The sequence below is a fragment of the Xyrauchen texanus genome, chromosome 1 (genome assembly GCF_025860055.1).
Source record: "Xyrauchen texanus isolate HMW12.3.18 chromosome 1, RBS_HiC_50CHRs, whole genome shotgun sequence".
Taxonomy (NCBI): domain Eukaryota; kingdom Metazoa; phylum Chordata; class Actinopteri; order Cypriniformes; family Catostomidae; genus Xyrauchen; species Xyrauchen texanus.
The window spans coordinates 32,873,092-32,890,618 of record NC_068276.1 but is presented as its reverse complement, the minus strand read 5'-3'; the positions used below and the strand labels follow the sequence as shown (position 1 = coordinate 32,890,618).

The following is a 17,527-nucleotide window of genomic DNA, read 5'->3' as shown; positions in this document are numbered from 1 at the left end:
GCCAGGGTACTAACGTACAGAGAAAGAGCGAAAATAATAGAGAGAGAGAGAGAGAGAGAGAGAGCGAGAGAGAGAGAGAGAGAGAGAGAGAGAGAGAGAGAGAGAGACTATTCATGCTGGGCTGTTGTAACCCAGCTCCGGCTTGCCTTTCCTACCATGACTACACCCCAAGAGGAGGAGCGAGAGACTCAAAGTAGGCGTCATAATCCTCAATTTCCAACTTAGCATCCTGGCAGGACACTCTCCGAAGCAAAGCCTCATCTGAGAGCAAAAAACTTCCCGCGCGCTCGGCATGAGAGTCACAGTGCGCGCAGAGTGGCTCGAAAATCCGCGTGCGAGTAAAAACAACCTGGTTGTAGTCTGACAGCGACTGATTAACGAGTGTGAAGTCTATGCATTTGTCGTTCTCTGTCATTTCCATCACTGCTGTCATCGCGAGGAGGACGGGACGAGGGTCTGTTTATTCGCAACTCTATGAGCAAGCGCGGAGAGCGCGTGAGAGTTTGAGGGAAAAGAACACAAGTGAGAAGCTTATATTTGGATCTTCACCATGGCGTACCCTCAGGGCTACTTGTATCAGCCATCCGCCTCTTTGGCACTTTATTCGTGTCCTGCCTACAGTACAAGCGTGATATCGGGACCCCGGACTGAGGAACTAGGGAGATCCTCCTCTGGCTCTGCTTTCGCTCCCTATGCCGGATCTACAGCGTTCACCAGCGCCTCACCAGGCTACAATTCCCACCTCCCGTACAGCGCTGATGCAGCCGCCGCCGCCACTTTCACTTCTTATGTGGTGAGTGCGCTGTTTGAAGTGCCTATTTATTTTTTCTATTTTGAAAAAAGTTGACTGGATTTTATTACATTTGCAGTTGTTTTACATATTATAGCCTACTACGTGTTCCAAGCATGATGCATACTATGCGTTTGTTATTGCAGCGCAATAGCCTATCTTCGGTATTTAATAACCAAATATGCAGGGGCTGTAGGATTGGGTTTGATAACACTTTTAAATTATATATATATATATATATATATATATATATATATATATATATATATATATATATATATATATATAGTTTAAAAGTATAATTAAGTATATATATATATATATATATATATATATATATATATATATATATATATATATATATATATATATATATATATATATAATGTTACATTTCTAAATTAAAAAAAAAATAAGAAAATATGCTCAAACAGACATTACAACAAATAGATTTAGCTATTTCGATTGTTGTTTCTAAATGAAGCAATTGTGTCTCTAACAAAACGAATTTCAGTAAGGCAAAACGAAACACTATAAACACGCATACTTACTCTTATTCACTTAATCTCAAATATATTTAGCAATTATTATTTTTGTTGTCATTTGTGGCTAAATGGATTTTCCCCAGCCTTGAGGGCTGCAAAATTATATCATATTCATGCATAAACAATCAGTGGCGTCCAATTTGTCTAAACCGTGTTTTTAGTCAAATAAGCTATGTAAAGGAACACTGTTCACTGGCTATTTAAATGTGAATTGTGTGAGTAGGCCAGCTCCAACTCAGATGACCCAATTTGGTCTTTGCATGTGTGCGTGTGTAAGAGTGTGTTTGTTTATGGAGTGTTTCTGTGTTTGCTCAGTGATCGTTAACTTTGCTATAATGTATTGTGCGCAAGTGCTATTTGGTTAAATAAAAAAGTAAATAAAAAAAGGCTAATAAAACTATTGGTTTGGCTCCTTACAGAGCTCGCCGTATGACCACACGACAGGCATGGCCGGATCTATAGGGTATCATCCTTACGCTGCTCCCTTGGGCTCATACCCATATGGAGACCCAGCTTACCGCAAGAATGCTACCCGGGACGCCACTGCCACTCTGAAAGCCTGGCTTAACGAGCACCGGAAAAATCCGTACCCTACCAAAGGCGAGAAGATCATGCTGGCCATCATCACAAAAATGACCCTGACGCAAGTGTCCACCTGGTTCGCCAACGCCAGGAGGAGGCTAAAGAAGGAGAACAAGATGACCTGGACGCCACGGAACAGGAGCGAGGACGAGGAGGAGGACGAAAACATTGATCTAGAGAAAAACGACGACGACGAGCCAAACAAGCCTACAGACAAGGGAGACTCCACAGACACAGAGGCAGGTCTGTGAAAAAAAAAATCATAAATTTTTCATCGCAGTCTTTTCCACTGCAGCCACAAAATTGATTGCTGGTTAATGGTGGTATATTATTTATAATGGGAGAATTGCTATAATAATCACCTTGAACTCCTCTAATTTGACTTCTTATGGTCTGAGATATTGCTGGTGACGTATGGCGTTTTGCACTTCATTTATCTCGAGCTGCATAATAAGGACACAGCTGGTGCACGGAATCTCATTCATGGCTATGATAATAACCACCATATTATTATTATTATGTATTAGAATATGTTATATAAGTGAATGAATTTGTGAAAATGTAAAAACAAGGGGTAAAAATAAATAATATGCGGGTATTAGCAATATTTGTCAAAATTTGAAATGTGTTGTGAACCATTTGTGCTTAATCAAATCTATTTATTTTTTTTTTCCTTTAGACCATAAACTCATCAACCCAGGGGAAATACCGTGCGACAGGTTTAAAGACGAGGCTGAAGATGTTGATCCACTTTTATCAGACTCGGAATTAAAAGACACAGAGGAGCGGACGGATTTGCTCGCCGAGCAGGCAAAACCCACCACGTCCTCTCCCTCCGTCCAACAGAGAGGGAATGATCTCATTACGCAAGAGAGGCCCTCAGAACCTGGTCGTGCCGGGAGCACAGGGCACAGCAACGTAACGTCTGTTATTCATTCTCCCCCTTCGGCGCCCAAACCCAAACTCTGGTCTTTGGCCGAGATCGCCACGTCTTCGGACAGGTGCAAGGGAAGCAGTGAGGCTCCACAGGCCGTGGGGCTGGGTCAAAACACAGTCACAGCCAGACCTGCCTCGCCGACCCGGTCCTCCACTCAATGCCCTCTCCCTAATAACACTGTCCTCTCTCGGCCTATTTACTACACATCGCCTTTTTACCCGGGCTACACGAACTATAGTACTTTCGGACATCTCCACAGCAGCCACGGCACCAACACCAGCTCCACAACACATTTCAATGGATTAAGCCAGACTGTTTTAAACAGAGCCGAGGCTCTGGTCCGAGAGAGCAGAGTAAGAAGCCAAACGCAGGTAGATCTTTGTAAAGACTCACCTTATGAGCTAAAGAAAGGTATGTCAAACATTTAATACCGGATCCGGCGCCAATCACACGGACATGTATTTATAAATTTTGGTTGCTTGAAAGAAGAAGCAAAAGAAGACGCAAATGATTATTCTGATTACAAAACCAGAGGACAATTATTTTCTGAGTAAATGCTTATCCTCTTAGTTTCTGAATGGTTAATCAAGAGGATGTAACTTCTAAGAATTGTCTTAAACGCTGCAGCCGCCTGAGTCTATTTGTATTAAAGACTAATATGTATATTTAATGTAGCATTTTGTATTTAAAATGGACAATACACTATCTTTGAAGTAAATTATGGAAAAGGGAATGTGTGCAGTGATTGATTTTGGACTTTGCATGGATGTGAATGAAAGCTGCACAAACATAAAGAAAGAAAAAACTTTTGACATTATTATTTAGGCCACTTAGATGACATCTTGACCGGGGAATTGTTGTTCAATCGGTTTATATATATATATATATATATATATATATATATATATATATATATATAGGCCTATATTTATATTTAGCTTCTCTCTCAAAACAAGCAGGAGCGGCCAAAACTGAAACTCGGGCGGTTTGGAAAAGGGTACATATGCAACTGATCGGTTCGATGCTGCTAACGTTTTCATACAGCTTTCTCCCACTATACAATACTCATCTCTCATTTGCAAACAGAGAGATAGTTCAACGTGTGAATATTGATATGACAACACCGGTAAAAGTGTCGAGCAGTCATTTAACCCAATTACATTCCAACCGCGTCGTGTTATATGCAAAGCAATCAGGTGGCGAACTCCAATATGAGTTCGATTTTATGCTAAATTTAGACCTCATTACTATTGCCTAGGCGTGGCAAAGTGGTTAGAGCAAGCGGCGATGCAGAGTGGGCCTGAGAGCATACTGCTCTGTTATATCATTAAATGGTATGACAGGCTTAATAGCGTTTTGGATTATAGACACTGATGGTTTTCAAGAGTGTAGCCAAGGTGCCGTGACAAGCAAATGTCCCCCTGGTGTTGCCTGTCACTTAGTCCTGTCCTGCACCTCTACCCTCACCCGCAGGTAGGTGTCACACTTGCTCTTAATTTCAGGCCCTGACTCTTTTAGAGACAGTGAACTACTTCAGATGGTGCTGGTAAATTGTTGTAAGATTGGGTAATTGATTAAGAATGAGAGAGAGAAAAACAAAACATGCTTATTTTAAGACATTGAGTTTTTAAATATGTTTGTGCTTTTAACATTTAAATACCACACAAAAGTTATGAGCATGTAAAGCATTTTTAATACATCAGGATTAAAAAATATCAATAATTGTGAGCACATAAAAAAATTAATCATATTTATACCTACTCTATCGAGATGGATTAATAATAATAATTATTATTATTATTAATATTATTATTATGTTTATTAAACTATTTATTTGTCCGTAATTACAAATCTTTAAAAGATAAAAAAAATATATTTTTATTATGAAAATGTATTGATTGTCATTCAAGCTCGAATTTTGGCATAAACAAGATGGGATGGATAAATAACTATTTACATATTCTCCAATGCATCTTTTCAACACTGACTTTGTCAACACATTTTTAGCATCTCACGTCATGCTGTCGTAGACAAGCCAAGGAGTATAGACTACATTTTCCGTAATAATAAACTGTATAATAATAATAAGCAAAGTAATACTAATAATAATAACAACAACAACAGAAGAGAGGAATGGGAGCTGTTTAAATCAGTCAGAGCGAGGTCGTGTCATTAATCTCTATAGTTTACTTTGCGCACTCCAGTTGAAAAGTCCCCTGGGTTTCATTTAATTCCCCCGGCTCTAATGTCCTTCCCCGGCAGTAGGACTATAGCGGGTAAGGGGGGTGGCTATATTTAATCTCTCGGAGTGGGATGGAGCTGCCTCTGCAACACATCAGCAGGCTAAATAGCATAATTATGTTTTTTTTTTTTTTTTTTTTTTGCTGATCCCTCTAGGAGTTGATGCATTCGTTGCAATGGCCCATTTGTGCATAAACCCCTTTTAAAAGTTTAAAAAGGGGGATTTATATTCTTGAGGAGAGATTGCTACATTTATTGTTCGCCTGAATTCCTAGCTGTAATAAAACATTAAATCGCCTGAATTTTCATTTTTTTTTTTTTTTTTAGAAAATATCCTCTCTTCCAAAACTGACTTGCCTTGCCTATAAAAATATCTATAATTATTTGCGATCTCATTTTACGCACGAGGGAAATCAACTGGATATTTAAACGGATAAACGAAAAAAGTGTAAAAGCTGATTTAAATACATATAGGCACAATAGAGAGAGCCTATGAAACACATTGAAGATGCCTAATGTATTCTGTAAAAGTCGCATGAAATCCATCACACAATTTATTTTCTTCGAGTGCCCTTTTAATGCAAAAATAAATAAATTAATTAGCTACTTAACCCTTGGATATATATATATATATATATATATATATATATATATATATATATATATATATATATGTATATATATAATATTATATTATATTATATTAACCCTCTGAAATCAGGTCGGCCAAACCAGTCCCTGTCCGCATATTTTTTAGAATGAATATCGCGGTGAGCGAATTCCACACGACTTTGTTCAACTTTCTTTCCCGCGTCTCTCTTTTTTCTTCCAGTTAAAAGGATCTTTAGCTCAATGTTAGAAAGAGATTCACAGTCACAGTGTGCATGTCAAGTGATAGAACAAGACAGTTCCCACGTGTAGAGAGAGAGAGATAGAGAGAGAGAGAGATAATCTAACATATAGACAAAGACGTATGAAACACAATTTCAGAACTTAAATGTGGTATTCTGCAATGAGAGTCAAAATCATAAATTTTCGTTAAATAGGCTACATTAGGGAGAACTGTGGTGTAAAATCTCAAACAATTTCATACATTATAAATTTGTATTAGATTAATTTATTATTATTATTATTATTATTATTATTACATAACAAGAGAAAAATGACGAACAAAATTCCTTAACGAAATTACCGATTTAAAAAAAATATTATATTGGAGAGTCTTGCCAGTCTAGACAGGCCCTTTGCTAACAAACTATTTGCCTTCATTAGAAAAGCGCCATCAGCTTTTTCACGCAGTAGGACAGAAACTTGATGCAACATAAGCAGTGTAAATGAAAGTGAAAATCGGGCAGAAATACAAACTGACAAACTTGGTGACGTTTACATGGATTGGGCAAAATATATTTTTATGTAAGCTCTTCTTCTAAAAATAAAAGACCCAATGTCAATTGTTGTATTTCACAGCATTTAGAATATCATTTTACCAGAGTACCCCGTTATGTTCACACAAGTAATAAAATATGTGATACGATTTCAGTCCCGACTCTTTTTTTATAGATGTATGCACAGCATTGCACGCAATGATAGTAGCCTAATACTACAAATTTAACCAAATCATTTTTCCCGCATTCTCAGCAAAATTATGCGAATCCTATACAATTCCATCTACACAAAACATCCATAGCCTACAATGCATTTGAAAATTGCTAATATATTGCACATACAAATGCATGCTTATAATTAGCAAGCTATATAAATAAGAACTTGTTTTGTGGTTCGGTTGCATTGTAGCGATATCCTATCTCTAATTTTAAAAGAGGAAACGGTTATCGAATTCGAAAATTTGACTGATCTTAAATGGTCACGCGCTTAAATTACACCTGCCAAGAAATCGAGCAGCGCGAGAATGGGTCCCTCAGGAATACAGGTATAGGTCTTTGGCGTAATCAAAGCTCGTTGATAAAAAGAATGGCTAAATCAGCGTTAAATGCACCGGACCAAACGTTCCAAAATGAATTTCGGCGTAATATCAACAGTCCACCTGATAACAGCCAGTGACTACTTGATCTCTCCACACTGACGCGACTCCAGCTGAGCCGAATCAAATTCAGCTCGAATGTGTAAAAGGACACCCTTTTATTTGACCTGCTTATACAATACGCTGGGACATCTGTGCGAGGCAGCCGAACAAGTGCGGCCAAATTCAGATTGGTCTTGTTTTTTTTCTTTTTTTCTCCATCTCTCTCTCCTTGAAGTGAACAATATGTCGGTTGATTTTCCTCGCTTGTTAGTTTAGAGAGAAAAAAAGGGATAAGAGAGAACTGCTTGAGGGGTGTTCAATCAGGAGAAAAACAGCGTTGTGAGAGAAAACAAAAAGAAAGGAAAGAAAAATCGTGACATTTATTTGCGAGCGAATAATTCTTCTCCAAACATCATCCTCACCCCCAAACTTTCAATAAAGAAACAAGTGACGTGGCCTCTTTACTACAGCATGCTGGGAATAGGCTACCTCCTCCCTTTTATTTAATCATCCAATCCCACTGAGGAACCTCTTAATTAATTATGGGTGCTTAAAATTCACACCAGCTGTTTCTCTCTTATTCTCTCCTGTGGTGCTGCGAGGGCGAAGAGTGTGACGCGGCCACGGGGCGAAATATTCACAAATTAGCCAATTTTCTCCCCCAAAACCGCGCTCCTGTCAGAGCTGCTCTGACGTATATCATTTTGCGGGCTGTGAAGGCTCGTCGGGGGGAGGCGAAAAGCTGCATTTCGCAAAGTCACGGCCCATTCGACGTTATAAATCGTTCGCGTTAAAGGAACGTTTTAGATAGGCAGACGCACATTGTAAATCGACCCAGATGAAGTGACAGGGTGTGATTTACTGCTATTTACCCTCACTTTAGCCTGAAACTTCACCCACTGTTTTTTCATTGCCCGCGTGCTGTTCCCTGGGGAGCGATTACACGTGTCATTTTCAGCTTTCTGATGTTTTAAGTGAAACCTCCATACATAAATAAATGTTTTTACTAAAGAGGGAAACCGGTAAGGAAGAATAATGACCTGAGAGCGTTTTTTGACAGAATAAGTCTGTACTGCTTTTTCTTTTTTTTTCTTTTTTTTTTTTTTTACAGTTTTCCACATGATGGAAATAATGGAATAAACCACAAATCTCTAATTTGGGATATATTTATTTCAGAGTCAGAAACAAATAAAATAATTTATTAGGTGAGAAAACGAAACCACAGAAGTCACATCATAATAGCTTAAAAAAGACTATTTTTTTGTGCTATACCTGCAATATTTAAATTAACTAATATGACCATGCTTGCTCATATTAAGGATTTATTTCCTTAAACATGTTAACATAAAAACACATTTTTAATAATACGTCTTAACAAATACAATAATCCCTCTCTCTCAAACACACACACACACACACACACACACACACACACACACACACACACACACACACACACACACACACACACACACACATGCGTTGGTGCAGCTATCCTTATGATGACTCTCCATTGACATAATGATTTTTATACTGTACAAACTATAGATTCTATCCCCTAAACCTAACCCTCACAAAACATTTTCTGCATTTTTTAAATTTTCAATAAAACATTGTTTAATATGTTTTTCAAGTTATTTTAATTAAGGGACAATAGAAATGTCCTCATAAAGCACATTTATAGCATAAGACCCTTGTAATTACCAGTTTGTAACCTAAAAATAAGTCCTGGTAAACCACTTAAACCTGCCCACACACACACACACACACACACACACACACACACACACACACACACACACACACACACACACACACACACACACACACACACACACACACACTTGTTATTATTATAATATTTTTTTTATTTTTATTTTTTTGCTGTAAACTAAATTTGAGTGTAAACTGCATTAGGTCAAGTTCAAGACACAAACTGGTCTCTAATTTATGATCTTTAACTTTAGATCAAAGTTTGGGGTTGGTGCCTTTCTTTATCCTGTCCAGCATTGACAAATTTTGACAGTTTGTTTATTATAATTTTTTTATTGCTTACTATTATGATTAATACATTTATATTTCATAAATTGCAATGAGTATCACAAAAACAAGAGCATATCTAACAATGTGCTCACTGTCTAAAATTAATATATACAAATACATTTTTGTCTTTATCTTTTACTTTTTTCACTGCAAGAAAATAAAACAGGTAGAGTTTTCAACAAATTAGGCTCAAGTCCCACTACTTTCCCTAGATAAGCAGCTAGTATTATTAAATTCTTAATGGTTTAGATTAAGATTGATGAACTGTTTTCTTTTGGACACTTCACAGGGTCTACGAAAACGGAAGAGGGTTGGAGGAAAGAGAGGATGAAGGGAGGTCTGCAAGCTGCCTGTTTATTTACATTTGGCCTTTTTAAATGATCCCTTTCTTCTAGACATCTGTTCCACATTATGACAATGATATTTAGCCTAATGGCCGCTCTGATGCGCTGCTCTGTGAGATAGCAGGAATAGCGGCCATTATCCGCAGTCCACCTGGGGAAGAAATCCAAGACTGATGATGGAAGTTAAGCAGGAGAAGCGTGTGTGGTTTAGGAGACATTGCATGATTATTCATTTATTTATTTATTTATTTGGGGAAAACCGAACAGTTTTCTTTTTACAGATATTTTTTCCCCTTCTCAGGCTGATGGATGCAAATGTGAACTCTGTAATTGGATCAGTTCCCCAGATACAGATAAACGGCTGCTGCTTTACTGGGGATATTTTGAGCTGTGCGAAGACAGTAGTGTGTGTGAGCGTCTGTTTGTTTATGTGTGTTTAGGGAACATTAATGAGAAGGAGTTGAGACATACTTTACTCAGTCAAAACACTGTGCATGGACCTACACATACACAAACTAAATGAGGAAAAAGTTGTGCCTTTTGAGGTTTTTCTTTCAGGCATTTCACAGGGTGCTGAACTCCCACACATGCCAATTAAGAGAAAGACACTGGCTGATGATGTACAACCAATTAACAAATGTCAGGCCACAAAAACAAGAACTGTATAAAAATTCCTCTGGCAAGCCCACATATAGGTATTTCAAATTGCTATTCACAACACAGCTCAAGAAATGAGTAACACATTTCCATGAAATTATTTTCTACATTTTAGATCTTGTTCTTCTATCGGTCCACTAGCTCTTTATATGTCACAGGCTTTTTTCTTACTGACAACTACTGATTTGAATCTTCCTGTTTTGATACACTTTGCTAAGCACCTTCCAAAGTGTTTGCTGGCTCTCTGATTAGCAGTGTGCTTTACAGCCAAACAGAATAGGTAATCTCATCAGTGAGGCATTTTCAACTGATAAAATGCCAAATGCCAACTGTGGCCTCTTTTCAACCCCCTGTGCTGGGGCTCATCTGCACAAACCCCCCAGACAGGACCCTGCCAAACACATTAATACCTGTTACACTGCAGCATAGGGGCAAGCCTCAACCCAGGCACAAATAATCGATTGACCTCATTTTCAAAGAAGGCGCCATTCCAGTCTAAGAAATAAATCGCTTACTGAGAATGCTTGAGCTTTCTGGGCAAGATAGGTGTAGCATGCCATGATTTCACCTGCCTGCCAAACACAGAGCAAAGAGGCCACAGTTACACATTTTGCTACAGAACACAGGAGAGATTTCAACACCAGCTCATTTCAGTCCGATTACCATTCAGGTGAGCAGTAGCAATTGACAGTCACAGATAAAACTGGTCCTCTTGAGGTACAATTCCTGTTAAACCATTTGTTTCACATATAATGCTGAGAACCTGCTTTTGACTTGCTATTCAAAAATAAAGCAAAAGAACCATAAGCGTATGTTTGCAAGCAGCAATTATTTCAATGCAAGTCCACACAGCCCTCTCACTCTGCGTTTTTGTCTGTGTGCAAGCTGAAGTTGATTCTGTTGCTCACCCTTAGAGCAGCACTTCAGATTTTGTATGGATCTGATTTATTAGCTTGTCAGGGAAAGCATTGTTGGAAAGGCAATCAAAAAGCACTTACCTTGCCCCAACTAAAATGAACACTTTTTCACTAGCTAATTTCTTTTACTCCCATGGAGGGGTTGGCAACTTGTTTGACGAGGCATAAAATTATGATAAATTAATTTATTGCACCACTGATCATCAAACGATGGTAGTATATACTTCTTTTCTGGTGACACATTGCACAGACCAGTCGTTATTCTAAGATGGGCAGTGTGATGAGACTTTATCCCCTTAACCTTTCTGACCCCAGGTCAGTACGTGTGGAACTTAGCCTGCGCCAAAGGAGAAAGAAGACAAAGGACAGTAGGAGGTTAAACTGGAAAGAGGAGTGAACTCCTTAATTTGAGGGATACATGCTCTCAACTTTCAGTCTCTGATCAATGTGTGGGAAAAGACAGAAGTAATCAGATATCAGCCCCTCTTTCTCCCTGTCTCTCCCTCCTCTTCACCCTCACTCTCTCTTTTTCTGCCATCTCTCTAAAAAAAAAAAAAAAAAAGGAAAAAAGACAGCACTTAGCTGATTAAACATCAAAATGAACAGCAAAGAAACAAACGCCTGTTGTGAAATCAGAGGGGCCTATCAAGAATTATTCAATTAAGCCATTCACTCAAGCAGCCATTCTAAATCCCAACAATGATTAACGACCTGTGGGGGGTATATGCAAGTGGTTGCTATGGGGTCAAAAGCAGTTCTGCATATTTGTTAAATAATCCCTCTGTCGTTCCTTTCCCCCTTTATTGCCTCTTGCACAAATCAGAGCCTGTGTTAAACTGTCCCACACTGTTTAGATGTTGATAACTCTTCATTCCTCTCTCTCTCCTTCCATCTCCAGAGAATGATTAGAGGTGCAGTCAGTAAATGTTTATATATATATATATATATATATATATATATATATATATATATATATATATATACACATCGACCAGCCACAACATTAAAAACCACCTGCCTAATATTGTGTAGGTCCCACTCGTGCCGCCAAATCAACCAACCCACATAGCATTCTGAGATGATATTCTTCTCACCACAATTGTACGGAGCAGTTATCTAAGTTACCGTAGACTTTGTCAGTACAAACCAGTCTGTCCTTTCTCTGTTGGCCTCTCTCATCAACAAGGCATAACACATGTTGTATATATATATTTTTTTATGAATAGCAAGAACATGAAGAAATAAACTATAATTAGTATGTAACGCAGTTCAATGGAAAGGAGAAGGCGAAAACCGTCTTGTCAATATAAATAATATTTTAATGATAAACTCAAACAAAAGACAAACACACACACATGACGGACATGTCCGTAAACGATCTCTCTCCCCCCACCATCCTCCGTAGTCGGCCTTTATCCCTCTCGGAGGCTTGATTAGCCCGATAAGGGACCGGGTGTGTAGAATCATGACCCGCCCTCCACCCTGCCACATAGTATTAATGTTTTTATATAATTACTACAATTTATAATAATTGTTATTTCTTTCAGAAACCGAATATCATAAGACACTCCCAGTCCTAATTTTGAGAGAAAGGAGCTTCTCTATAAACCTAATTAACATCGACTTGATTTTTAGTATTTAATGTTAAATCTGAGTACTTATGGCTTTTCAAACATGAATTTGCTCGCAAGTCTGGAGTTTTATTTTGACAAACACTGCAGAGAAAGACACACAGATGACTGTGATCACAATAACCCCATTCACAGTGGTGGTGGATATTAAATGAATTTGTCAAAAATTAAAGGGACGGAGAAAGAGACTAGGCTAGGAAATAAGAAAGAAGAAACATTACGATTTAATAAGCAGGGTTATGGCCTTCATTCTTTCACTTTCATTCACATACTGACAACAACCCAATTGGGGGAATTAGAATATGTAGATAATTCAAATAAATTGTACATGAACATCTTAATTTATCTTAAAAAAGGGTGGTTAATAAGAGATTTAGCATTAAATATTATATTTTTAAGCAAGCATTTTTCTTTACAATCCATTTAAATTTTCCATAGATTAAAATATGAGCAGCATTATTTAATGCAGTGTGCCTCTTCAGCTGTAAACTCAGAGCAAATTATCATGAGAGTGCATCTCTCTTATATGTGATCAATTCTATATTAAAAAAATAAAAAAATATGGATGTGAAATTTCAATACTGATTATTTATTTTGATTATTGAGTCTGTGACTTTAAAGAGTAGCTTACTGGAATGATTCCAGTTAAATGATACATAGAATAGTAGTTTCATAACTCTTTTCAATTCTTGCTTTGTTTAGATAAAACTAGCCGAAAACTGTGCTGAGAAAACCATGCTCTTTTGCACTAGTCTAGGCTGAAACGATTAGTCATCAATATAATAAAAAATTGGCGATAAAAAATGTCATAGTCGAATAGTTGTTTGATCTCATTTAATGTAACATGAGTTCACATTAAACTGTAATGATGATGCATGAGAGCAGCAATGCAGCTCGCGCCTAACTGAGGAGAGGAAGAATAACACATCTCACAGTCTAGATGCACTCTAAACCTTCCAAACAGCTTCAGCTTATGTAGATTGCCAAGTATGAGGGAATTAGAATGCAAAAATAAAAAATAAGTTAATACAGAAGCATTCTTTTTGTTGAATAAACGGAGCCAGAGCTCCATTAACAAGGAAATACCTTGGCGTTACATCTTAAATGCAGTTATATTTAATGTGTAATAGCTTTATTTATGTTCAAATAATACAGAAGCAGATCATATAAATAACTACAAACCCCCAAAACTGTCATTTTTCTGTGCGGTCAGTGCACTCTTCTATGAGTTGTGCAAATGTCCCGATCTAAAGGGGAAAAACTGAAACTGCATCCGGCTGAGGCACACACTGTCACGGGAATGCTTTCCCTCGAGCGCACACACTTAATGCAGCTAGATTATAAGGTGATGGCCCGTGACTTATTGAATGATAATATGTCACTGTACATTTCGAAAATTGCCAATACGCAGCTTTATTAATAAGAGAGAATTTGTTTTTTGAGTTAAAGATGGATTGAAGTGAACAGAAAGGTGAGAGAGGGAAGTCTTCGTCCCATAATACACTGCAACAAAATATGTATTTGATTTGGTTTTTTTTTTGGAATGTTTTCCAATAAAAATATCTAAAACTCCTTTAAAACAATGTAAATATTCTTTAACAGCTATACTGCAGAGGAAATTGTTGAACATAATATTAAAAATACAAATATTTTAAAATATGTAAAAATCCTTCAAAAAAAGATGCATTCACCTGAGAAGCAGCATATAAGGTATTTATACATGCTTTTAGAGAATAAATCTTGAATATAAGTATATTGTGCCTTTACTGCACTCGCAGAAGTACAACCAAGTGAAAAATACACTTTATACAAAATACACTTACTGTATAATTAAGATACATCCCCTTAAAGCAAGTCTGAATATCGTATGTTGCTTCTAAATTAAATGTATTTTGTTTTAAGGATTTTTAAACCATTTTAAATGGAAAATAAGACAAAAACATTTGATAACAATAGGATTTTTTTGCAGTGAATTTCTTTACTGAATTAAACTTGCTAAAAAGTATTTTTTTTCCCTTTAATTCAGTGAATGTCATTTAGAGATATTTTTAAAAGATGATTTTTGTCCTCTTTATTGTTAGTAAGCACGTTGCACGTCAGGGCACAAGCTGAATAATCGGTTAAGAGCTAATGATTAATAGATGCAATAATCAGCGAATAGTCAATTAATCATTCCGATAATCGTTAGATTAATCGATTCGCCAAATAATCATTAGTTGCAGTCCTACACTAGTCCACACAAACATGCAGACACGGTCCATTACAAACTATGGGTCAGTCCCAAAACCTAGTGAGCATACTCCGGAGGCAGCATTTAAGACATCATAGGCTTGCTCTCATTTTGGCCAAGGTAGCATCGGATGTATCTTTTCCTGGGTAGGCCGTGCACCATGATGAGCTTGATGGTGGTGGAATTGATAGAAATGAAGATTATAAACATCCTTATAATCCATTCAATACCGAAAAGTATTGATAAATAACAGTTTAATATGAAACAAATCTGACTATTTTTCCCAAAATATGTGTGTGTCATGCATATTTAGGCTCATTAGAGGATCATGTCATTTCACTTGCGTCACCTGTATTGAAATCAGTTGTGAGTCGAGTCTCCCGTGGGCTGTGCGTGAGAGGCACTTTTTCACCCAAGTCAGCCTGATCTCTTTAATACACGTAGCTATTTTTACGTTAACATTTGTAACATTTAAATGTACATGCTTGTACGTTTGAATAGACACTAAAACATACAATATAGGTGTTTGAAAGCATCTAAAATGTAAACCTTTTATGTATTTACAGCTTTAAAAATGCAAATATTGATGAATCTATTACAAATATATTTGAATTCACAATTTCATTATTTCTACATTTTTACTGTTTAGATCCCTTAACCATACCACAACCTCTAAACTACATTTCAACAATATAAAACATGTAACAAGTAGTTTGATGTACACAAGCAATAATTTGTGATACAATATACTAATTTATATATATATATATATATATATATATATATATATATATATATATATATATATATATATATATATATATATCAGATAATAATCCCACACCTACTCCTAAACCTAACCATAACCATTTATTAACCATATAAAACACACATCAAGCAGATACATTTAATCACAATAATTTATTCAGAAAAATTGCTAAATTAATTACAAAAGTAGTCCAAAGGGCATCTCGCTGCATCCTATGTGCTCCCTGACTGCATACAATAGCATTGTGTGAGGTAGAAAGTAGAATTAAATTATGAATAGCTGTTCTGATGCACTCCAGAACACCGCTGTGATACCTCATTCAAACATATACATTGAAGAATACGGCTGTTGCAAATGGTCACGAGACACTTGAGAGCCAATGAGCATTCAACATCACTGCTGCAAAAATTTTGAAAATGAAACCAACCAATGGTTACAGCGGGCATGACGGCGCGGCTGCAGATGGAGATAGACATAGTTTACTAAAAGGCTTGAGTTTGGGTCTGTTTTTCACAGAAAGCAGTCTGAAGATTTGGATTATAGCTAAAAAAATATGGATTAATTTTATTATTGTTTTAGGGTACTTTGTATTTGTGGGTATATTCTGAAAACTCCTTTTGTGTCAAAAAAAAAAAAAGCTGTGAAAAATAAAGTGGACAGCCATGTAGAATTATGAGTAAGTGTCAAATAATTGATGGATTATTTGGATTTAACATCACACCCTGAAGGATCTATGCACTGCAGTGGATGTCATGCATCAGAGAGTTAAAATAAATATGTTATATATGTTTATATGTAGTTGAAAATCTGAAAATAAGCCACATTAAGATGAAAAACATAAAGAAGAATCCATATATATAAACACCATTTCTTCATTACATGAACCTGATAAAGATCAATCTTGAAATAAGCTTTACAGAATTAGGTCATAAATAATCTGATGTATTCTAATTTGAGACATTAATACAGTGGCCCACAAAATATATTTTATAATCATTTAGAATATTTTTTTTCTCTTTGAAGTGTTGCTTGAAAAGTGTGTTTGTGGTATCTTTAAAATAAAAATGTTGTTTGGTAGTTTGTTATCTAATGCAATGACATTCTACATTTTGTATCGTGGCTTGACTGTACAACTATTTTTTAGGGCCATTGCATGCTAAAGCATGCAAATACAGTTATGAATGGCAACCCATGAAATCATCTCAATTAGAATATTTTCTAATTACAAAACCAATAGTCTGATTTTTGCAGTCTTTGTAAACAAGCAAACATGTTTACAATGCCACACACACTGAGACTGTCCGGGTGTATGTCTCTCCCACTGTTGTTTTTGTTCTTGTTTTTAATGCAGTCAATGTTCAAATCTGTCTGACTTTTGGTGTCTCCCCAAGGGCATCCTTCAAGACACAACACGTGCAGATATGCAGGTTCAAGTGTTTTTCCAATGTGATTGCAATCTCTTATTGAAACACTGCAAATAAGTAACATAATAATGGTAGATATTAGGGTATGCGTAAAAATTATATGAATATTTATATTATTAATATTTAGTCAATTTTGTAATCATGCAAAATCATGGGATTTTTTAAAACTTATATTTACAATTATTTATATATACTGTATATATGCCTTATATATGAAAAATAAATGAAAAATAAAAAGCATAGTGTACAAATGAATAATCTGTATAATACTTTTAACTTTAAAACACACACGCATGCACACGCACGCACGCACGCACGCACGCACACAGAGTGACACTCCTAAATCTTTATTAAAGAGACAGCACATCACAAACCACCTGGTAAGACTGTGAAG

At 36.6% G+C, this 17,527-nt stretch overlaps 1 protein-coding gene across 1 annotated transcript; it reads left to right on the top strand.

The window, feature by feature from the left end:
- The first annotated feature begins 235 nt into the window (after nucleotides 1-235).
- Nucleotides 236-3,582, top strand: LOC127649188 (iroquois-class homeodomain protein irx-5-like). Its single transcript, XM_052134178.1, has 3 exons — nucleotides 236-793; nucleotides 1,755-2,160; nucleotides 2,597-3,582. Exons 1-3 carry the CDS (start codon nucleotides 551-553, stop codon nucleotides 3,280-3,282), a joined length of 1,335 nt encoding a protein of 444 aa, XP_051990138.1. The 5' UTR covers nucleotides 236-550; the 3' UTR covers nucleotides 3,283-3,582.
- The last annotated feature ends 13,945 nt before the right edge of the window (nucleotides 3,583-17,527 follow it).

Bases quoted from the DNA above. Each gene is read 5' to 3' on its own strand.
- LOC127649188 (XM_052134178.1), top strand. From the start codon at position 551: ATGGCGTACCCTCAGGGCTACTTGTATCAGCCATCCGCCTCTTTGGCA. The intron at 794-1,754 runs GTGAGTGCGCTG...GGCTCCTTACAG, and splicing joins CCACTTTCACTTCTTATGTG to AGCTCGCCGTATGACCACAC. The intron at 2,161-2,596 runs GTCTGTGAAAAA...TTTTTCCTTTAG, and splicing joins CTCCACAGACACAGAGGCAG to ACCATAAACTCATCAACCCA.